The sequence below is a fragment of the Pipistrellus kuhlii genome, unplaced genomic scaffold (assembly GCF_014108245.1).
Source record: "Pipistrellus kuhlii isolate mPipKuh1 unplaced genomic scaffold, mPipKuh1.p scaffold_m20_p_7, whole genome shotgun sequence".
NCBI classification, from domain to species: Eukaryota; Metazoa; Chordata; class Mammalia; order Chiroptera; family Vespertilionidae; genus Pipistrellus; species Pipistrellus kuhlii.
The window spans coordinates 63,092,540-63,116,869 of NW_023425573.1; the positions used below are offsets into that span (position 1 = coordinate 63,092,540).

A 24,330-nucleotide genomic window follows, 5' to 3' on the forward strand; every position below is an offset into this window, starting at 1 on the left:
ATCATTGATTGGCTGCCTCCTGCACACTCTACCCTGTGGATTGAATCTGCAACCCGGGCATGTGCCCTGACTGGAAATCAAACTGTGACCTCCTGGTTCATAGGTTGGTGCTCAACAACTTAGCCATGCCAGCCTGGCAATGGAATAATTATTTTAAAAGTAAAGTTGCCATTTTCCATCATAATGTCACTGGAAATTATATATTAAATAGGGTGATTTAAAATAGACTAAATAACCTGGGTAAGTGACTGAATTTTGTTTAGTTCATGGTCTGAGGTGATTGTATATAGCAATGATAATACCCTTCTTAACACTTGTTCCTTTAAATTAATAATATTTATAGATTTTCCATCTTTGTTACTTTCTCTAAACTGGCAATCTACTTTATCTACTGACCAGTGAAGTTTAGACTTCACCAAAAAAAAATAAAAACAACAACAAAAAAACACCACTATATTTGGAGGGTGTTGCTGTTATTAAAATAGTTCAATAAGACATCATAGATATGTAAATAGATAGATAGGTAGATATTCTGTTAAATTAATTAAATTCTAAGAATAAAAAAAGAAATAAGAGGCTGGAAACATCCAAGTATTAGTGGCTGTTTAATGGAATATTCCTGAAATAAAGCTTAAAAAGAAATTGACAGAAAATTGTAAAATTAAATTATGTTTCTTGTATTGGTAGAGATAAATAAATTTTAATTGCTTCCAACATAATTAGTATGACTGGATTTCACTGCAGTTATTCAGCAAGTAGTTGAGTGAGTACAAACAAGCAAGCAGCACATAATACAATAAAAAAAAACTGGTTTTCTAAAGTTTCTAAGGCCATTAAATTCATTTTTAAGAATAAAAATAAGTCTTATTTTCCATATGAGATCTTTCTAAAACAGGGACCACATAGTGGCATCACAAGGAAAAATACTAGCTATAGAGAGATTTTATCTTGTACTCTGTAGCTTTTGGAACTCTGCTCCCAAATTGGGCAAACAACATATAATAATAACTCAGACTTTTAATTTCTAATAAAAATCTTGAGATTAAGAAGTGGGACAACATGGCAGTGGTCATTTAGATCCCTTAAACATCCAGAGCACATGTTTGTAAGTTGTCCTTGCCCAGCTCATCCCAGAGAATCTGGTGCATGTCATGGAGCAGGGGCTGGGCCTGTGTGGCAGGAAGAGGCGGCCTGCTCCCTTGTACCACCATGGATAGAGCAAGTGGCTGATGAGAATAGGTTCAGCAATTTCAGTACTTCTAAATGCTAGAAGCTGCTACGAAGATTTCTTCTTCTGAAGTTATTTGGGAAGGAAAACCAGTTTTAGATGAGATTTAAGTCAGATGAATCAAGTTAAGCATTCGGAAATAAGAATTCTAGTCCAAGCCAGTTTGGCTCAGTGGATAGGGTTTAGGCCTGCGAACTGAAGGGTCCCAGGGTTTGATTCTTGTCAAGGGCATGTACCTTGGTTGCAGGTGTATCCCCAGTGGGGAGTGAGGGTGGGAGGCAGTTGATCAATGTTTCTCTCTCATAGACATTTCTGGCCCTCTGGCCCTCTCCCTTCCTCTCTGTGGAAGATCAATGGAATACATTAAAAAAAAAAAAAAAAGAATTCCATGGACTAGAAAATTTCAATGTACTGAGGAATATATGGTAGAGTCCAATAAGAAAACATAAAAACATTCTCAGTATGTACAGCATTTAACGGTCTCTCTTTAAAAATTTATTTTTAGGTTAGACTGGTAACCAAAATGCATAAATATATCATCCACATTTAAGCTCCTCCTCTCTATTTATGTACAGACACCAAATAATTAATAAAATATACAAATAGGCATAAAAGAAAAAAAAAGTCAGGCAACTTCAAAAAATATACAAAGTCAGGGAAAGAAAAATAATCCCAAAGTATTATTTTTATTTTTTTAAATAAAGAAACACCATGAACCATTTTCTTTTATCTTACTTTCATAGTAAGATCAATTTTACAATAGTTTATTTTTATAATTAAGATTAAGGAAAACAATTGTTATGGTGTTAATAAACATTTGCCATTACATAAAAACCTTCACTTTTTCCTTTCAGCTAAAAATTCCTCCTGCAACATGTATTCAGAGTTTGAATGCGGAAATGGAGAGTGTATTGATTACCAACTCACCTGTGATGGCATTCCTCATTGTAAGGATAAATCCGATGAAAAACTGCTCTACTGTGGTAAGTGTCCATTAGATGACTCTTTCTTTCAGAGAGAAGTTTGGAATTGTTTTTATACTTTTTTTGTTGGTTTTCTCCATTTAGTTTATATGTCTGATTTTCTTCATGTGTCTCTTTAACATGTGTCTCTTTAACATGTAGATCTAAGGCAAATGATTTGGCTTTGTCCTGGTTCAACTGGAGCCCTTTATTTCTTTTCCATTAGCATAGGTATTCATTAAAGACTTTTCTCATGGTTTTCCATCATGAAGAGAAAATTTAAATATAGCTGGAGCCTGTCTTTTGAGCTCTCTTGTTACTCATCTTTAGCAATAGGTTCCAGATTCACATTCTTAAAAGTGTACATCAGAAATATCAGTTATCAGTGAACATTGCAGCTTAAATTTGAAGCAAAGGTCCATCGTCAGTCAATAGCATGTGTTGGTTTATATCAAAGTCTTGCCTATTTTATTTTTGCCTCCAGGACTGACCCAGGGCTAGTGTTCTTAGATGCAGTCTGTTTGCTCTAGTCACGGTCTCCATGGAGCATGGAGGTCTGTGCCTCTGTAGGTGATACCAATTAATAGTCAGCCTTTCCCTCTGCCTTGGGAGCAGAGATTGGCTTTTTGACTCTAGTAAACAATTAATATTTGCCTTCACTGCAGCAATGTTTTTCCTGGAAATTTGTGTCTGTGCAACCATGCAGAGTTATTATAGAATTGATTCAGATTATTTCTAAATTGATCTGATTTATTTCTGTGCTACAAAATAATACTATTGGTGTATGCTCTGTAAAATTTAGAAATTAATATCTGGAATTGCAATATTTGGTTTCTACTTTTCTGCTTTGTTATATTATTTGGATAATAAACATACCTAAATATTCAATGTAATGTTAAAACAAGAGGGAGATGGACCTTGCTAAATCCACAGGCAGTTCTTTCACACTTTTGCATTGCACAATAACATACCATCAGTGAAAATGATAGTCACACGTAATTTGTGTATGATTAATCTGTTACTAAAATATTAGGTAATTTGTCTTAAATGACATATATGCTTGAATGAACAACCATACCTTATACACTATGAAAACATTAAGTAAAACATATAATAATAATCAGCTCACAAATTTCCATTTATTATGAATTAGCTTGAGAATGTATTTTACATTATTTTCATCTTAGAAGCCAGATTATATTTGTTTGAGCAGAAATTAGCAAACTTTTTTTTTTAAAGGGCCAGCTTTGTGGGACGTATGTGCTATCTGCCCCGTGTGACCTATTTAAAAAAAATAATTTGCAATCCTTTAAAAGTGTAAAAACTTTTCTCAGCTCCAGAGTCATAATAAGAAAACAAGCTGATGGGCTTTGGGTTATATAGTTTGACAGCATCAGATACAGATTCTAAGCTTTGGAATTATACCCGAGATTGCATCTCTGTTCACAAACCTCCTAATGTGTGACTAGTGTGAGCAAGTATATTACTTCTCTGTATTTTAGTTTCTAGCTATAAAATAAACTTAGCTCTAATTGAGAGCATTAAGTAAAAAAATATATGTATTTACATATGTTCAATAGAGAACCTGACACAAAATTAGCATGCAGCAAATGGCAGCTACTATTATTTTAAGAGTTACCTTCTTCCCTAAATCAGGAGATTCTCACTAGAGTAAATAAAATTCAGAAAGCATTTCTTCTTAGAAAATTCTGGTAGACAGTTTTAGATGATCTTTATGAGAAATTTATGGATAGTTGGGTGACTTGGATTCAGTGATTCAGGAATATATGTTTTGCTACTTTTTGTTTCTTGATATAAAATCCCTGCAGGATGCAAAGTAGATAGGAAGTAGGTGTCAGAGTGTCTTTATTGCTGTAGAGGTAGAGATTTACTTATTCAAAATATGTGGCTTTTGTTTATTTCTGTGCTGACTGATACCAGAAACAATAATGATGGTATAATTTGAAGAGATCTTCAAGTATGAATCATTGAAACTAAAATACTTCATCAAACAGGCTCTTTACTGAATGAACTACTTGATAATGCATGAATATTCAATCTGTATCTTCTACACTGCTCAGCACTTGTTTTATTGATCCACAGTCCAGTCATTATGAGTGAGCTCTCATCGATGATTTTATTTCTGTAAGAGTTATTTTTATAAGACCTTCAATTATGTGTTTTTATTTTTATTCTTAAGAAAACAGAAGCTGTCGAAGAGGTTTTAAGCCTTGCTACAATCGTCGTTGCATTCCTCATGGCAAGTTATGCGATGGTGAAAACGACTGTGGAGACAGCTCTGATGAGCTGGATTGTAAAGGTAAATACATGTTGCATTAGTCTATCCATTATTACATTAATTTCTCCCAGAACTTATCCAAAGTCCATTCTTTAGAGCACTATGGTTTCACCCATTTATGTATAATAGGTACCAACATCTGTGGACCACACCCTTGGAGGGGAGTTAATAGAATTAATTGAAAATCATGATTATATTCTCAGGTGCTAGTTTCATTATTTTGCTCACTTTCAAACTTTTGTTACCTCTCACCTCTTCAGGTCTGCATCCTTGTTTATTGGACATTTCTATCAGAATGTGTAATACTGAATTTACTGCTCCAAAATGTTCCCTTTTATTTATTAATTCTGTTTCACATATGAACTCATCATTTTCTTAATGAATGGACGGGAAACATTGGTATTATTATCCACTATATTTCATCACCCACATGTCCAATTCTTCCAATTCTTTGCAATAGTTTCCCTTTCAATCTACTTTGAACCTGGATTAACAGAGTAACCCTTTAAATCATCTCCCTGTCTCTGCTGTTTCTAATGAATCCCAACATTGTGAGTCATGCTACCACATGTAAGGTTTTCCCACAGTGACACCTAGGACAGATCAGTAAGTCAGACTTCCTGTGCTAGAATCCCAGCCCCAACACTGACCACGTGACTTTGGATAAGATACTTAAGTAATCTGTGCCTCAGTTTTCCAAACTGTGAGAGAAGACAGTTAAATGACCACATTGCCGTTAAATAAACTTAGAACAGAACTTGGCATCTAGAAAATGCTATGAAATATTTGCCTTAAAAAATCACTGCCTGATTAAAAAACACAAATGAAGGTTCAATGTTTGCAGAATCAATGATAAGTTTTTAGTTTGAGATTTAAGGTCTCCTAAAGGCTGGACTCAACCAATGTTTGCAAACTTATTTCCTTTCAAAAACCTTTGCATTCATTGAACACACAGTACTGGGTAAAATGTATTAAGGACTGAAACATAAAATTAAATGCCTGTCCTCAAGGAATTTAAACTAAGTGAAATATGGTTATTTAAAAAGATGAAGATGTACATAAAGTTCTATGATTGTACATATTAGAATTTCTTTTGGCTTGGAAATATCTTGAAATATTTATAGACTGGATTAAATTTAAACTGTTCTAAAAAAATGAAAATAAATAAATTTAATCTGTCTTAAACTATAAATACAGTGGAATGAGCAAGACAGAAGAGAATTCTGAGTAGAGGGATTAATACTGAAAACTGCAAGTAGTTTAATATGACTAGCACCAGGTCAGGTTGCATATTATAAAGTGGTAAAAAAAAAAATGAGGCAAGTTTGACGAAGAAGGCAAGATATGAAAGTTTGTTGGTGCCATGTTAAGCCGTGTTAAGGAAATTGACTTTATTCTGTAGTTATCAGAGTGTTGCTGAAGGTTTAAAGCAGTCCCCAAAGATTAAAATTTACACTTAAAAAAATTAAAAAGTGCAGTGACTGTGTGATTGAAAGCTAAATGCTGATAGGAAAGACAAAAGAGGAGGCTATAACAGGGGCCAAAGCTAAGAGTAACAGCATTTTAAAAGGAAGCGTTACCCCCTCTAAAGGTCCGCATCCCTGTTCATTGGCCATTTCTACCAGAATGTGTCATATTGAATTTACTGCTCTAAAATAGCCAGTCTTCTTGGATGGTAAACATAGAGAAATCATGGGAAAGAATAGAGAAATTTTGTGGGATTGTTTGCCTGTTTTAAAATTATCACATACTTTGTTATTTTTTTTTATTTTATTTGTTTTTGTAGGGCTTTTGTTTGTGTGGGACAGGTTGAGATAATAAGGGTAGTTGCGTTCTGAGCAAGGAGTAGCTACAGGCATTGTGATGGAACTGTTCTGAAGGCTTACAGACAGGCATAGGACTGAACCTCAGGTAGTAGATTTAGACCAGATGTATTGATTTGGGGCTATTAAAGAGGGAAAGCTCAGGGGATGTATGGAGTGATCATTTTAAGGAAGTGCATTAAAATTGCCTGTTGAATTTAAAATTAAAGACACTTATTTAAAAAAAGGGGGGGGGAGTTATAGGTCTAGAGACGTAAAGAATATTTTTTATAAGAAATTATTTTTTAAGAAAGTAGGATCAGTTAGCATTGTAAAGTGTTACAAAGTAGTCAAGAGTGCAGGCATAGACTGAAGTGCCTATTGTAATGACAAATCGGAGAAAATCTCTTGGTTATCTTCATGCGATTCAAGTCAATGGAATGATGAGGAAAAGCAGGTCACATTAAATTGTGGCAGAAAATATTAGGTCTAGTAATAATTAATGTCGTTTTCTAATACTTTTTAAAATCAAATTTATTTAAACAATACAACAAAATTTAATCAACAATATAGTTGCCGTTGTTTTCTACTACTTGTGCTCAACGCTCAGGAAGCATTTTAATCCCTCTGTTGTAAAATTCTTGTGATTTTGATGCAAAAAATTCGGTCAATGCATTTCTGAGGCATTCTTCATTATTAAATTTTTTTCCAAGAAGAAAGTTTTGCAAAGAACGAAACAAATGGTAATCGGAAGGGGCAATATCAGGAGAACATGCAGGTTGAGGGAGAACTTCCCATTCCAACTGGCGCAGTTTTTCAGCAGTGATTCTTGCAGTATGCAGTCGTGCGTTATCGTGGTGAAGAATTACGCCCTTCCTATTAATCAGCGCGGGTTCTTTTTCTCTTAAAGCTTGGGCTAACCTTTCCAATTGGGCACTATACACTGCACTTGTAATGGTTTGGTTAGATGGTAAAAGTTCATAATGAAGAATTCCTTTAAAATTCCACCAAACACACAACATCACTTTTTTCGCATGCAAGTCAGGTTTTTGCGTGGGCTGCGGAAACTCATTTTTGTCCAACCATTGAGGCCGCCTTTTCAAATTAACATACAGCACCCATTGTTCACCTCCGGTAACAATTTGCTCTAAAAACGGCAAACGGTTTTGACGAGAGAGGAGCGAACTGCAAATTGTGACTCTTTGATTACGGTTGTTGTCAGTCAACTCATGAGGAACCCATTTTCCAAACTTTTGGACTTTGCCAAGTGCACGCAATTAATTGGAAATTGTTTTTTGTGAACAATTTAAAGTTGTCGCAAGCTCTTGTTGGGTAATTTGAGGATTTTGCACCAAAAGAGCTTGAAGAGCTTCTTGATCAAAATTGGACACATGGCCTCGACCACTCTTGTCATCTAACGAAAAATTTCCCTCGCGAAATTTCTCAAACCAACGCTGGCATTTTCTGGCGCTCACTGCATCTTGACCAAGAGCACTACAGATGTTTTTTGCAGCCTCACTTGCTTTTCTTCCTAATTGGAACCCATAAAGAATGCAGTGCCGAATATGCTCTTCATCCGCCATCTTCTTAGCCCTAGTTTTACAACAAAAACCAAACCAAACACAAACTTTTTCAAGCAAAACTTGTTAATTGCACTTCACACGTTCTGTAGATACCACGTGTTTGAAGGTTATGTCAATACAAGTCAACGCCAAGCAAGATTTTAAACCACATGTGTCAAACACAAGGCCCGCGGGCCAAATCCGTCCCGCCAGGCCTTGCAATGTGGCCCGCACCGCGCTGTCATCACTGCACTCCGCTGCGTTTCCATCACAATGACAGTTTATGACTGTTCAGTAAACCATTCGGCCCGCAATTTAGGCTGGATTTTAGATTTTGGCCCCTTCTCTGATCGAGTTCGACACCCCTATTTTAAACGAATGTTTAAAAACGACATTAATTATTACTAGACCCGATATATGGTGAGGAAGTAAGCACAGTGAATATGGACTCTTTTTTTTAAAGAAAAGATTGCTGGTAAAGAAAAAGTGAGAAGTACATGTGTAATAAGAAGGTTATGCAAAATTAGAAAGGTAGGCAGACTGCACACATTATTTTGTAGGCAGAAAATGGTTGGGAAGTTTGTTGTCTTAGACTCTGTGACCTTGGTCAAACATTTGGGTCGTTTGCCATCTAACACACTATAGTATATAAGAAGAGCCAAGTACATTTGCAAATTAAGTCAACTATTATTTTATATCACCTATAAAAGGTTAAAAATGATAAATTGCTATACAATACTGGCAGTGAAAACAGGAAAATACATAAGCATTGGGAAAAAAGGAGGATGGGAAACTTGGAGACCAGAAAGTGGATCTGTTGGATGACCTGTTTGCAGGCAGGAGAAGAGAATATAATAGAGACATTATGTCTGGATAAAGGTACAAATATCAAGCTAGAATATGCAGGAATGAACAGTAAATACAGAAACTGGATCTTAAAGCAAAATTCATAAAATAACCATAAGAATTTAATAAGTTGCTGTGGGTTTTCTTGGAAAATTATTTTTCTTTCAAAAGTGGTAAATAAATTAGTGTGTTTGGGTTCATAAAACACAGTCCTTAGTACACAGTAGGTGTTTATTAAATTCTTATGTGGCTCTTTGCAGCAATAAGTCTTCCAGAATATAAAGATAAGTTTTTTTTTTTGTTCCTAATGACATCAATGCAGGCTGCTGAATAACAATAAAATAATTTCAAATGTGATTTTCCCTTTGTTAGTCTAAACTCTGATTTCTGTGTTATAACCATCTCGGCGACACACTCACAGAACTACTACTGTATTTGTGTGTTTCTGTCAAAACTTTTCTTTTGTGAAAATAATAGGGAAATTATAACAATTTGATATCTCAAAAGACAACAGTAACAAACTCTTATTCCTTGACATTCTTTCCTTGACATTCCTTGACATGTAGGACACTTGAAACTAAAAATGCTCATGGAAGCTCAAGCACTAGTGCCTACTAAAAATTAATAAATTTAAGTAAATGGACTAGCCCCTTTAAAATAAATAAAGGGATCATTTTTTGTTGTTGTTGTTGTTGTTGAAAAGTAACATCATAGTTGCATTATTTAGATTTGATTTTTATCTCATGCTATGTTTGTTCACACAGTGTCCCTATTGGGGCATTTTACACCACAGGGAACATACTTGCATGGGTCCATTTTTCATAAGTCAGGTTATCTTATAAATCAGTGATTCAGATATGTGTCTATCAAACACTTGCATACTTCCAGCTCCTAAAAGATGGGAAGGAAAAGAGCAGGGGAAGACTCAGGGAGAATGGGAAAGAATTCGCTTTCCACTCCTTGCTTCCGTTGTCAATGAAACACTGGATGCCATGCTTTGCTGGCTGTATGCATACAGATGCACAAACCACCTATTATGTTTTAATGTAAATAAAATTCATACAATAAAAAATCGATATGCCCAGGGAAATTTTGACAGGCTACAGAGGAAGGCTACAGTGGAATCATCTGCAAATTATTTGAAGTACTATTACATGTGTTTGTTTAGTTTATATGCTAATATTACTAGCATTTAATATTACTACTTTTTTTATACAAATTTGTTTATTTATCCAATAATTTATTTACAGAGTGAAATGGGCATTATAAGGAATTATGTTTGGTTTCTTCTCCTTTGGAGGAAAAGCAAAACCCCAAATCCTCATAAATCTTTTTCTATTTCTGTCCCTTTACAGCTATTTTTTCAATGACTGAAAGCTTTAGACAGCAGGCCATCAGGGGGATCTGAGAAGTTGTTCAGAGAATCTGTCATTCTGTATTCCTTTTCTGGGTGTGTGAGTGGTTGAGTGAATATATTCAGAGAGAGTACATGAAATCTCTCCTTTCCTCCCTGAGATGAATATAGATACTACCTGTGGGACATACTTGAACTTCCTAGGGCGACCTGGACACCTTCACGGGGGGTGGAGAGCTAGGAAGTTCTGAGGATACCTAGAGAGGACATTTGTGTTTGCTTTTAAATAAGTTCATAAAAAAAACAAAAAAACAAAAAACAAAAAAACCCCACAACTTTGAAGATTTCACAAACAACAAGTTAAGGAAAAAGATACCTGTAAGTGTGCCCAGAGAAGAAACCATCATTCTTCTGGGCTTGCATACACTTACAACCACGCAGTCCATGAAAATAAAAGCTGAGGTGGGAAAGGAAACAGAAGAGACACAGCAGCAAATGCAGTGCCTCCCCCTTTGCCAGCTTATACACCTTTGCTAGGGACTGGAGGGGGGGTGGGGGAGTGCTGGAAGACAAAAGGCTGCCTTAGGTTATGTGGGAGGAGTGTCCTCAGAGCACAAAAAGACTGGCCCATCTTATGTCTTTCCTATCTCAGTGAATATTTTAACTGCCATGGAGAAAAGAAGGTGGCTAAGACAATAACATTAGGGCAGTGTGTGGGGGAAAAGAGTGTGTTACTTCTCTCTTGCTGCTACTTCTGATCTGCAGCAGCTCCCAGATGGCCTTTGTAGGACCCCGTTGCTGTGCTGGTGTGGCTGTGGTGTTGGCACCCCCAGTCTGTAGGCTTCCTTTTCCTTTTGGACTCTGTGCAGGGAGAAGTCTAGTATTTCCCACTCGGCTTATCTTTTTTTGGAATTTTCTTTTTTCTGTTTCTCTTTTTCAGGACTTGTAGCCTGAGGAAAATTTTCAGAAAGCTTTCATACTCACTGGACAAATTAGTGATTCCGGCATCTTTCTCCCTCAAACTTCACCCCAAGGGTGAAAGGCATTTCAATGCCTGACTAATCAAAATAAGCATGAAATAGGAATTTAGTTGAGGGAACAGAGAGGAAGGAGAGAAGAAGAGGCATTTGTTTATTTATCCAATAAAGTTTCTGTAATTCCCGTGGATGTATTCTATCATGGGTCTTGCCTTCCTTGCTTAGAAATGCTGGCCATGTTAGCCAGTGTTTGCCCTTGCTGCTTATGAAATTCTGCAAACACTTAGTTTGTCTAATTCGATTGCCACTTATCAGCCTGTGTAACTCTCTGGTGGTTCCCAAACTCTATACAAGTCGTGGACTCTGCAGAAACAGTATTTGTGGTAAAATAGTCTTTTGTTCCTATTTGCACACTCTCCTAGGCCTCCTCACCAAGATTCAGAGTTTATTTTTGATTGGGAATAGGGGAGAAAAATGACTCCTGCAAATATTCTACCCTCTACTCAGTTCTCCTGGTTCCCAGCCTTATCTATTTTTCAGTGCCTGTCTTTTAATATCATCTCCTAACCAATCTTCTGATCTTCAAAGTAAGAGTTTCTTTTCATCTAGATAGAGTTCCTCTCCTTATATCTTTTGCCTTCTCACAATTCCACCCAACACTGTGTTCTACTTACACAACATTTCCCTATTTCTAAAAGTCATTCTTTGCTCCTCCTTCCACCTGAAAGCCCCCAATGCTATTGTTGAAACTTCATTTTTGTGAAAATCCTGAATCTCTGGGCCTTTGTCTGAAATCCACCTCCATGTTCATGAGTCATAACTTGCCTCTTCACTCTGCCTGCCACCAGACCCACTCAGATTGATTCCCTGTCACATACACAGAAGATTGTCTGTGGAAGCTTGGAGGGAGATGGAAATAGAATGGGGTGCGATGGTCCCCACTGAGATCCTTCTGGCATCCTAAACTCTAACTACATATGGAACTTCACATGTACTATGAGATAAATCTTTGTAGGCTTTGTATGAACTCTAATATTACCACTACCTTAAATATTGTTTCACAGAGAAATTATTTCTGTCTTCTAAATAAAGGGATTATAAGCAATCTTTTATAACTCAACCTCTTAATAGCAGACTGCTGCTGATAGATGGCACATCAGAAATAAATGTAAAAGCTTGTCATCATTATTTTCCATGTTATATATTCTATTTACTTTTCCACTGAAAAGTGTTCAATGTGAAACATTATAGAGCAGAATATGGAAAAGACCTTGCTTTTTTTAGACATAAAAGAAAAATATCTATTCTTTTTCTGTTTGGAGCAATGTTTTTTATCTACTCATAATAGCAATGTTTGTTTCACATGATAAGAAGTTATTTTAATAAAGAAAACAGTGAAGCAATTATAATTGCAAATTGTCAATAAAACATTTATTTTAATTATCATTGAACACAAATAATGATAGAATTGCAAGACAATTAAACATAATAAGTGCAGTACATTATGAAATACAAATGACATACAATCCCTCGAGTAAAATTTGCATATTTTAAGATAGCATTTTAACCATTTGCAATTGATATAATTTCTATTTATAATTAAATAGGCTTTTAAAAGTATCAACACTAGTAAAAGTAGCATAATCAAAGAGCACTTCAGATTATGCATCAACCTAATCAACCTGTGGAAGTTTAAATCTGGAATAAAAATGTCACCTAAGTTAATGGAACACACATAGCATGCCATGCACCTGTTCACAGCATACTGCCGGAAGCCATTATATGGTAATGAATGTGTAAGCAAGGTAGAAAGGAATGTAGGAATAAAAATAAGCTATTCTGTACCAAGTATATATAATGACAGTAGCATATTGAAACTGCTTTTTACCTCAGCCTCCCAGGGACTTGGAAAGCCATACCTTCTAAAAATAGACACTCATAAGAACACATTTATGTTTCTTGGCCTGAGGCATCCATATTTCCTGTACCAAATGTTACTGATATGTCCATGAAAAGGAGTATGACACCTAACATGGATGACTTTCCAGCAGTACTGAGTACTCTGAGTACTCAAGCTCATGGTCAGTGATTTCTCCCTCTCAGACAGTCTCTGCTTGGCCATCTCTCTTTATCATAGCAGGGAATGTTCTCCTTCTTAGCCACCAGGCTGGGATTTCCCATAAGCTCTGAATCATGCATTTCCTTAGTGTCAGAACTTTGCTCTGTTGAAGTTGGAGGAAGAGAATTTTCTGCAACATTCCATTGTTTTTGTAGGTTGCCTTAGTCCTGGAATGGTATTATCATGGTAAACAAAGCTCAATTCCTATTGTCCTGGACTCTACAATTTAGTGAGGGAGCAGATACATAAACAGGAAGTTGCAGTGCAGTACTGGAAGTACCAAAACAGAAGGCAGAATTGTGTCACAGGGGAGGATCCAAGATCCATCAACTCAAGGTTGTGGGGTGGGTGCCAAGGGTCAGGTTTAACTTCCCAGAGTTAAAAACACAAAACCAAACAAATTACAAGAATTAAATTAAAACAAAATGTTAAAGCAAGAAATCATATTTTATTTCCACTTTCTACTAATTGATTTACCTGTCTTTCTAGTTTCAACCTGTGCCACTGTTGAGTTCCGCTGTGCAGATGGGACCTGCCTTCCAAGATCAGCACGATGCAACCAGAACGTGGATTGTGCAGACGCTTCAGATGAGAAGAACTGCAGTAAGACAGTCTGCTCCTGTTCTGTTGCTCATGCCTATGCACTCTTGGCATTGCACTGAACACTGTCCTACTTTTCACTGAACCTTGTCTGGAATTGATATGTAATTAACCCCTGTTGTGAAGAATAATTGCTTATTTACTTCTTCAATTAAGCTAACTTGTCTTGTCTCTATGACCTACACAGAAGGTTGATAATTATTGCCTCTGAGGTATTGTTCATTTTTCTGTTTACCCCCTTGTAGATAACACAGACTGTACACACTTCTATAAACTTGGAGTGAAAACCACAGGGTTCATAAGATGTAATTCTACCTCCCTGTGTATTCTGCCAACCTGGATATGTGATGGCTCCAATGACTGTGGAGACTATTCAGATGAATTAAAATGCCCAGGTAATTCTAGAAAAACAAAACAAAACAAACAAACAAACAAACAAAAATAGGCTTTGCTTTGAAGATTTGGAGGCTAGTTGTATAGGATACACTTTTTAATTTTTTGTTATAAATATTCAATTATAAGAATAAAACTTAAATATTCTAAACATGCCACTTCATTTTTAAAAATTAATTGTAAAATAATACTCAAGAAAACTGCATTTGGATCAATTTCCTCTTTTAGTTCACCATTAAGCCTTTTAAAATTAGTGATTAAACTTAAAATGTGTAACCTATAGCTTTCATAGAAGTAGTATATGCTGAGAAAATACTATTTATAGATTAAAGAGAGGAAGACTTTATTTCTCACAAATGGCTCTACTCAGTATTATTATTCAGTGTGCATTGTCTGTTAGAAAATTTGGTGCAATTTACATAATGTCTTTGCATAGTAGTGTACTAGTAAGTCTTATTATCATTACTGGGCCACATTTACTACCCTGTTTCCCTGAAAATAAGACAGTGTCTTATATTAATTTTTGCTCCCAAAGATGCGCTAGGTCTTATTTTCAGTAGATGTCTTATTTTTCCATGAAGAAGAATATGGTACACATTTATTGTTAAATGAAAATAAAGAAAATTTATTACCTGTATACGGTACAGTAGTATGGTAGTTGTCAACACAAACCAGACATACTGTGAATCCTACAATCTCAAGAATTTACTCATTTATTCAATGATAATCATGTCATCATCTTCTGGAACATCATCATAACAATCCAATTCATGAATTTCCTGGTGAATTACTTGTGACTCCATTTCTTTCAGAATCAGTGGACCAAATCTCTTGTGTTTAGCAATAGCACTGCCTTTAAATGCATACTTCTTGTCAAGGTAGCCTGCTCGCAGTGCATTTGCAATGCAACTGTCAGTAATTTTCTCCCATGAATTCTTCACTCAAGTCACAACTTCTTGTAGTTTAGGTTTCACAAAGTTTCCAAGCTGATTTCTCTCCATTCTATTTTCAATGTAGTCATTAATTTCCATGCACAAATTGTCTTTGAATGGCTTGTTTATTGTAATAGCAAGAGACTGGAGATAGGCCGTCATTCCTGCAAGAATCATTATCTGATCTATTTTTCTTTCGTGAAGAAATGTCTTCATGTCTTTAGCATGGTGAGTGCTGGCTGCATCCCAGACTAGCAGACCTCTTTGGCTCCCTTTCATAACAAGTGGCAGCATTAAATCAACCCACTTCCTTATAACTGCTCGTGTGGCCCAGGCTTTTTCAGTTTCAAGAATAAAAATGCCCAAAACATGTTCAATCTTTTCCTTCTTGCCCTTAGAAATGGTTAAAGGTGGGATTTTAGTGCCATCCAGACGAATTGCCAAAATACAGGAAACACATGCACTTTCGTAAGCAGTGGAGGGAATGTATAATACACTAAGGAGTCACCCTGCTATTCAATTGTTGTTTGAAATGATTGGCCCATAAACACTGCAGTTTCATCCATAGCAATCATGTTGGAAAGACTGTATTTAGAGAAGTCAGCATCATCAATAAAGGACTTGAATGCAAGTGCTCGCTTAATAACTTGAGTATCTTCCAACCTAAACAATGTTGTAGATCTTCTTAAAGACAGTTCACTTCGCTGAAGGAAATTATCCAGCCAGTGTTGTGATGCTTTGAAGTCTTCAGGGGCTATGTCAAACTGTGGTGCCATTGCAAGGGCAAATTCTTGAATCTGAGCCCTATTTACAATCAAAGCCTTTGCTCTCCTGTCAACAACCCATTCACAGATCAGGTCTTCCAGCTCAGAAAATAATGGTTGCCAACTTGATCCACACTTGCGCTTTTTAGCATTTCCCTTGTCCACTTGTTCAATGAGGTTACCATACTCTGCTCGCCATTTTTGGACCAATCAGATACTCAACATCTTCTCTTTGCAGAAAGCAGTAAGATTTTGGCCCCAAGAGTTTTCCACGATTCCTTTCTTGTACTCCATGGAGTAGCTTTTCTTTTTGTGCTCATTTCTAGGGGTAAAAAAGAGGAATTGGGGTATCAAGGTCGGGGGAGGGGGATCACTTAAAATGACATAGGGGGCATCAGAGGGGGGAATCAAAATGGCACAGGAGAATCAGAGGGGGGATTACCATTTTAGTAACCCCTTTTGATTCTCCTGTGTCATTTTGATTGCCCCCTCTGACCCTCCTGTGTTATTTTAAGTGATCCCCCTCCCCCCACCCGTGCCACTGAACACCTTCACCAGACATCCCCCCTACCCCTTTATCAGACATTTACCCCCTGGGGCCTGCCTGGGGACTGTCACTGGGCTTGCTGGGGCCTGGATCTGGGCTGGAGCAGGGTCTGCCACTGACTGAGAACCTTCGGTCATCATGAGGGCGGCTGCGAGCATCAGGTAGTGTCACCAGAGACAGAGCAGCTCTCACCACCTTTGCTGTGTCCTGTCTGCTCTAATCCTCCTGTTCTTCTACACGCATCTGCGAAAGTTTCCTCCTCTCTCCTGCCCTGTGCTCATTCTGACCTCCACTCAGCCTCCACACAGCAGTGATGTCAGGACTCCGCATAAAGTCACAGGTAGCTAGAGGCCAGTTGGGGCGGCCCTAGGGACCAGTTTATGGTAAATTAATTTTCATTCTGAGACAGAGCCTAGGGGGGCCTTATTTTCGAGGGATGCCTTATATTTCACTCAGAAGGAAACCTTTAAGTAGATCTTATTTTCGGAGGATGTTTTATTTTCAGGGAAACACGGTAGTAGACAGGTATAATTAATCTTACTATTAATCATGTTTACCTACATAAACTCTGAAAAGTGCCACCTGCATTCTTAGAAAAATGCCTTTCATGAAAAGGTCATAGCCCTTTTTCTAACTGTTTGAAAAACAGTAAGCATGATCTGCAGGTCTATCCATGCTGTCACAGAGTAAAATTTTCTTCCTTTTTATAGCAGAGTAATATTCCATTGTGTGAATGTAGCACAGCTTTTCTGTCCACTCTACTGATGGACTCTTGGGCCACTTCCAAATCTTTGCTATTGTAAATAATGCTTCACTGAACATTAGGGGTAAATATATTCTTTCAAATTACTGTTTTGGGTTTCTCTGAATAAATTCCCAGAAGTAGAATCACTCATAATGCAGTTCCATTTCCAATTTTTAGATGTAACGCTATACTGTTTTCCACAGTAGCTATTATATCAATTTTCATTCCCACCAACAGTGCATGAGGGTTCCCTTTTCTCCACATCTTCCCAAGGCTTGTTTGTTGCTTTATTGATGATACCTCTTCTGACAAATGTGAGGTGATATCTCATTGTGGTTTTAACTTGCATTGTTCCGATAATTAGTGCCATTGAGCCTCTTTTAATATGTATATTGGCCATCTGTATGTCCTCTTTGGAGAAGTGTCTATTCAAATCCTTTGTCCATTTTTAAAAAATATACATTTTTATTGATTTCAGAGAGGAAAGGAGAGGGAGAGAGAGAGAGAGATAAAACATCAATGATGAAAAAGAATCATTGCATTGATTGGCTGCCTCCTGAATGCCCCCTACTGGAGATTGAGCCTGCAATCCTGGCATATCCACTCTTTGAGGTTATAATAATAACAGTATTCCATAATCTAATATATATATATATATATATATATATATATATATACACACACACACATACACACACACACACACATATATATATATGTGTGTGTGTGTGTGTGTGTGCGTGTTTATATATTTTACAGAATAATTTCTCATACAAGTACTTTTTATCCTCATGATATTTCTGCAAGGTATAAAAATTATAGATATTGTATTATAACTTGTTTTTCTTAAAATTGAGAAATTTAATTTGAATCTTGTTAAAGCCTACTCAAACTATAGGACAGTAGTAATATCAAGTCCATACTTGTAAGCAAAGATCTACTAATATTTTTATAATTAGGTAATTAAAAATATTTTCCACCTAAAATGATTATTTTGCCTTAGGCTCATTCACTTTATAACTTGATACTCATTTCCATTATTTGGATATAAACAGTTTTTCTCTTAATATAATCTTTCTTTAGATTTGATTAATATATCTTTCTAATTTCCTCTGATCTGTGCCAGTTTTTCAAGTTTGTTTTTTTTTCACGACCTTGACATTCTTGAAGAGAACATTTTGGTTCCATTTTAAGTTTTCTATTTATTTGTCACCTATATTTCGTAAGTCTAAGAATCATTAATTTTTGACACTACATTCTGTATTTTGTCACAGTGCAAAACAAACACAAATGTGAAGAAAATTATTTTGGTTGTCCTAGTGGAAGGTGCATTTTGAATTCCTGGGTATGTGATGGTCAGAAAGACTGTGAAGATGGACTTGATGAATTACACTGTGGTGAGTGAGACATTGCTTTAACTTTATAAACCAGATTATTATTTATATACTGATGTCCACTTAGATAGGTATTTTATTCAAAATATGGAAAATTGGTTTAGCATCAATTTTTATTTTTGTTAAATAATATAAAATGGTATAGATTAAATATAACATAAAAACTTAAAACAAAGAATTACAGTCACCTGTGCTAGTCTTTCCTTTTAAACTTTTCTGTTTTTCTTAATTATGTCCGTCAATTTAAATTATATACTTATATCTTAATTGTTTTACTTATTACTTTTAGATGGTAATAGATTTGTTTTCTAATATGAAAAATGAGGATTTAGCTCACACTATTTGTCAGACTCCTTCTACGTATAATTGACTATTATTATTCTAAATGTTTCTATTAATTGTGTGAATAACTTTGAATAATATATTTAAACCTGAAAACCTGGATTTCATCCTTCGTCACCTACCATTTAATTTCTGTGTGTGTACATTTTGTTTTATTTGGCAAGGTAAGAAAGCATTTTTAAAATTTACTTAATATGGTTTTGTTTTTTATTCTCACCCGAGAATATATTTTATTGATTTGAGTGACAGAGTGAAAGAGAGAGAGAGAGAGAGAGAGAGAGAGAGAGAGAGAGAGAGAGAGAGAGAGAGAGAGAAAATATAGATGTTAGAGAGAAACATGGATCAGTTGCCTCCCGAATGTTCCCTGACCAGGGATGAGGGGTTGGAGGAGCAAAGGCAAGACAAAAACTTTTGAAAATATTTTATAGTGCCAAGATAATTTTTTTTTATTTTTACAGCAATTCATATTTCGAGGACTTTAATTTGGAAGGGTTTTAGTTTGGGATCTTTCGTAGTTATAAAAAAGCTGAGTGGAAGAACAGGCTGAAGAGGGAGGAGAGCAATCACAAATCTGGCTTTGGAATTACAAGGGTGTTCTCTTTCTAATTCATAACTTGGTCATAACATACCAGCTGCTCTGCCAATGAATTTGGATGTTATTAGTCAGACTTAAGATTTCTCAAGGGAGAGAAACAAAAACATCAAAATAATAAGTATGTATAGATATGTTTAGCCATCAAGCTAAAACTTCCTCAAATGACCTGATTTTTAAAAACAAAAATATGTGCTGATGTGTCCACCATATTGTAACCTTGGATATAATTTTTATCTAATTGTTCAAAATATATTAAAAATTATAAAGAATAACTAGACCACCCCTGGAATATTTATTTTATATTTGTTCCTCGCACCACAGTTCTTTTAATGGCAACCTGAAGGAGGGGAGTACCATCATCATGGCTAGCTTCAAATCAAACCCTGAGAGAACTGTGGTGAAGGAACAATGTTGCTAACCAGGAAACTCAGAGGAAATATGCAAGCTGTTGTCAAAATACACCGAGTGGCCAGATTATTATGTGTTCAGAGATAATAATGTCCACTCAGTGTATGATAGAGCTGTCACAGAGAAGAGGAATTTGCTTTGTTTTATGAAAGGATTGTCGATTTTAATAAAGTCTAAAGAAGAATGTTCTTACTTTCATATTTGTCCTAAGATGGTCCCAAATGTTTTCCTTTTTGTTTGCACCTACAACAGACATTCTTGTTTGTTTTTTAGATTCTTCTTGCTCTTGGAACCAATTTGCCTGTTCTGCCCAGAAATGCATTTCAAAACACTGGGTGTGTGATGGAGAGGATGACTGTGGAGATGGACTGGATGAGAGTGATAGTATTTGTGGTGAGCTATTCCTTTTTGTTCTCACTCAGTTTTTACATGCCTGTTATATATGTCCTATCTTATTAGAGTACACAGAAAACCTTGTTTTCTACTTACATACCTTAGCATTAAATTTATTTATACCGTTTATGTATCTGTTTTTATTATTTTTATGACAGTGTTATTCTTCTAATTTTATATATACAGTTGTTAATGTTTAGGGTTCTTTTTAATATTGACACAGTGAACATATTTGTAAATTTTATTTCTAGTCTTCAATGCCATTTTGGAATATATTTCAATAACTGGGATTATTTGGGTCAAATGATCAAATTTTTATAGCTCTTAATATGTATTGTTAACTTGTCCTCCAAAAGTATACCAATTTATACCACAGAAGCCACACTTGTATGTGTTGTGTTACTTGTATGTGTATGTACATTATAGTAAATGTGATTATTGATATGTTTTCAATGGGAAATAAGGAAGGAAGCTATTATATACTATTTTGAAATGTATGCAAAAACACGCACACTACAGTCACATTTAATGTGTTGTAGAACTGTGCACCTGAAACCTGTATAGTTTTACTAGTGTCACCCCAATAAATTCAATAAAAAGGAAAAAAAATAAAACTTTCTATTCTTTCATATAAAATAAAGTAAAATTCAGCTTTGTGTAATGAGAGGTAAATTTTAATATCTATATTTAACTAGTGTAATGTTAACTACACAGCTAATATAATTACTTTTAAATAATCACAAACATTTAATAAACAATTTATATGGAATTAACTGAATTTCTTAAGGAATAAAAAAAGGAAGAAAAATTATTTCTATAAACTTATTATACTTGACAAATATGTAATTTATTTATGTCTATTTCTCTCTGACCTGTTTCTATATATGTTTGTATTTATAGATATACTGGAGGCCCAGTGCATGAAATTCTTGCACTGGTAGGGTTGCTAGTGGCTGCCAGCCACAGGCTGAGTACTTCCTCCCTCCCTTCCCCTGGATGGCCCCACCCCCTGGTCCAACTCTCTGACAACACCCAGCTGAGGGGACAATTTGAATACTATGCTTTTCTTATAAGGATACTCTTTACTCATTATAAAAGCTGTATTTCATAGCTCTTTCGTCCTCATGAGAGAGAGAAAAGTCCCCGAATCACTGAACAAGGTGCACAAATAGAGTTAAGTATACTCACCATTTTATTAAGTGTCAGGAGTCTGGCCCACTCTTCAGGTTACGGAGACTGGTAGATAAGATTTTATAATGTGCAAGCTAACCTGAAGTTCTCTGGAAATAACATAAAATTGGAGCTATCCTTTGAAATCAGACACTTTATTTTCCTGTATTTTAGTTAACCAACATTTACTTTTTATTTATACAGCTGAAACAACTTAGTTATTCAACAGATAAAGGTAAATATAAAAAGATTGCTATAATAAAGCTCTGAAAAGAAAAATAAATCAGCAATAGAGTAAATGCCTGGCCAGTGCCTTTTAATGACTTTGTTTCTATTTGCTATTAAATCTTCCTTTGATTCTAACAGAAAAAATTGGTTCCTTACAATGGTTTGAGCAAGTTCCCAATCTTTACAATAAGGTGGACTCTTTGTTTAACCCTACCTTAAATGGCTCCATTGATAGATCTATTTTTTCTGACTGTATATGTATAGCAAAATGGATAAATACCCTGAAGTCATACAGAGTGGAATGTTCCAGCTCTGTGATCGCAGGTGCAGGTCCATTTTATTCCTTATATCTCAAGCTTCTTACCTACTAAGTGGGTACAAAACGATCTATCTTTTGTCATTCTGGGATTATCTAACATGACCAGTGTATAGTATATAAATGAATTTGTTCCCTTCTCTTTTGTTATATTTTTTCTGCTTCCTCCTTTATTTTTCAGAGTTATTGTCATGTCTATCATTATTGTCACTGGTAATATTATTATTGTGCTCATGGTTATTGTCATGCCTGTACCTATCAGTGTCCTGAGAATATTTTTAAAGGATTAAAATTGTAAAGGACATGTTTACCTGTTTTCAAAATATCCAGTCACTTTAATTGCAAACTGAATTTTGTATACTAAACACTAAGCTGACGACACATAAAAATCACTCTTTTAGACCAAACATCAGTCAATGATCCAAACCTAATATTTTAGGATCAAAAAGGAACTTTAAAAGTAGTTTACTAAGTGGTTCTCAACCTTTGGTGCATAAATTGTCCTTCTCAGAAGTGTGTTGTAATGTAGATTCTTAACCCCCATCTCCAAATATTCTAATGAAGGCTGTAAACACAATCTTCCTTAAGCAAAGTTCTGAGGATCCTATTTGGAAATCACAGTGTAGTCCATTTCCATCATTTGATCATTAAAAAAAGAGAAACTCACAGAGGTTAATACCAGGTATATTTGCGGACATCTCTCAGAGGGTCAGAGATAACAGAGCTAGGACCAGAATTCAGATTTTTTAAATATTCACTAAATAAGAGGGTAACTCTTATAAATCAATCTTGTATCTAAATATGTGCACAGGATGGATCTGGTGGAGTTCCTTCAGCTTGTCTTCCTTCTCCCAGGGGATTCATATCCATGAGGAAATCAGTGTGTCTTCAGATAAGTGTAGCTTAGGAATGAAGCCATGCGTTTTTTTCTTTGAGTCATTTTCTTTCCAATTGACTATGATGTTTTGACATGCTCTTAACATAAAAACTGTTGAATAGTATCAAGGGAGCCAGAAAATTAGCTGCACAAAGCCTTATGTCATTGCATAGTTTGAGTATCTAAGTAATTATGTAGCCATAACCTACATTTTATAGACAGTGAAATTCAGATGCCAGTCTTCTCCAAGGTCAGACAAAATTAAATTTCTCAACAGCCGAATCAATGCTATGTCTATTATGCCTACCTTGAGAATAAATTAGGGTAGTAATAAAAACGTAGGCAAGAGATAAGAAAACATTCATTTTTAAATCTCAAGATTATTAAGAAAAAATATTATAGCAATTAGAGCACAAATTGAAAATATAATAGTGAAAGTACACTGTTTTCTTATGGCAAGCTTGAGAAGATAGATAAGAGGAATAAACAATATAAAAATAAATTCTGTAGGAAGATAATTTTATTTTCAAAGGTACTAATGACTTAACAGTTAGCAGGTAAATTAATTTTTAAATGAAAGAAACTTTTATTTAATAGAGTTTTTATTATTTTTTCCAGTCATAGATATCATATTAAACTTCATTCTATTAACACTTATCCTCAATCAAATGAGCAAATCTGAATTATCTGGGGGACTTTTCAGCATTCATTTTTCATCCTGTTCTCCAAACTAAAGCATATGTCAGAGCAAGGCCTATTTGTGTTGGAAAAGCTCACTAGGGAGTTCTATTTTGTCACCCTACTGCCCCCTCATATTACAACATGGCATTGAGAGCATTTTCTGCTCTTAATAGCTCTGTGGCTGAGAAGATGATAGTGATAACCCAGATAACTCAGTAACCCATGTTGATTATCGCTTTAAATGTTTGGAAACAAATATCTTTAGACAATCCACCCAGTCTTTTTCTTCCTGGGATATTAACATTTTCTGTATAATTCTAACATTATGATTTTTAGGATATATTTTTTATGGGCAACTTTTGGTCACAAGAAAAGTGAAATTAAAAAATAGTTGGATTTGAGGATCCAATTACTAATTGACTCAAATATACATATATATATATATATATATATATATATGAAAGGCTAATATGCAAAGTGTTCCTTCTGGAGTTCAATTGCTTGCTATGATGTGCACTGAACACCAGGGGGTGGGCAGAATAAAAGAAGGCAGGAAGGCCCTGGTTGGCAGCCAGCACCAGGGGAAGGAAGGCCCTGGCCAGCAGCCAGAAGGTCCAAGTCGGCCCTGATCACTGGCCAGGTCTAGAAACCATACCTGTCCATGAATTTCTGCACCGGGCCTCTAGTTTTTATATAAATAACAAAAAAGGGAGCCATTCCATATGTATAGCTATACTTGGGGGTAAGGAAACATCGTGAGAAACAATCGTTTTCTATTTTTTTTTCTCTTATGATT

At 35.5% G+C, this 24,330-nt stretch overlaps 1 protein-coding gene across 1 annotated transcript in view; it reads left to right on the forward strand.

Moving 5' to 3' along the window:
- Window positions 1-24,330, forward strand: part of LRP1B (LDL receptor related protein 1B) — a 1,573,107-nt gene that overhangs the window by 1,294,920 nt on the left and 253,857 nt on the right. Inside the window, exons 46-51 of the mRNA XM_036421500.2 lie at window positions 2,083-2,211; window positions 4,391-4,510; window positions 13,639-13,752; window positions 13,995-14,144; window positions 18,405-18,527; window positions 20,143-20,262. Of these exons, the coding sequence (XP_036277393.2) occupies window positions 2,083-2,211; window positions 4,391-4,510; window positions 13,639-13,752; window positions 13,995-14,144; window positions 18,405-18,527; window positions 20,143-20,262 (756 nt within the window). The remainder of the gene's footprint in view (window positions 1-2,082; window positions 2,212-4,390; window positions 4,511-13,638; window positions 13,753-13,994; window positions 14,145-18,404; window positions 18,528-20,142; window positions 20,263-24,330) is intronic.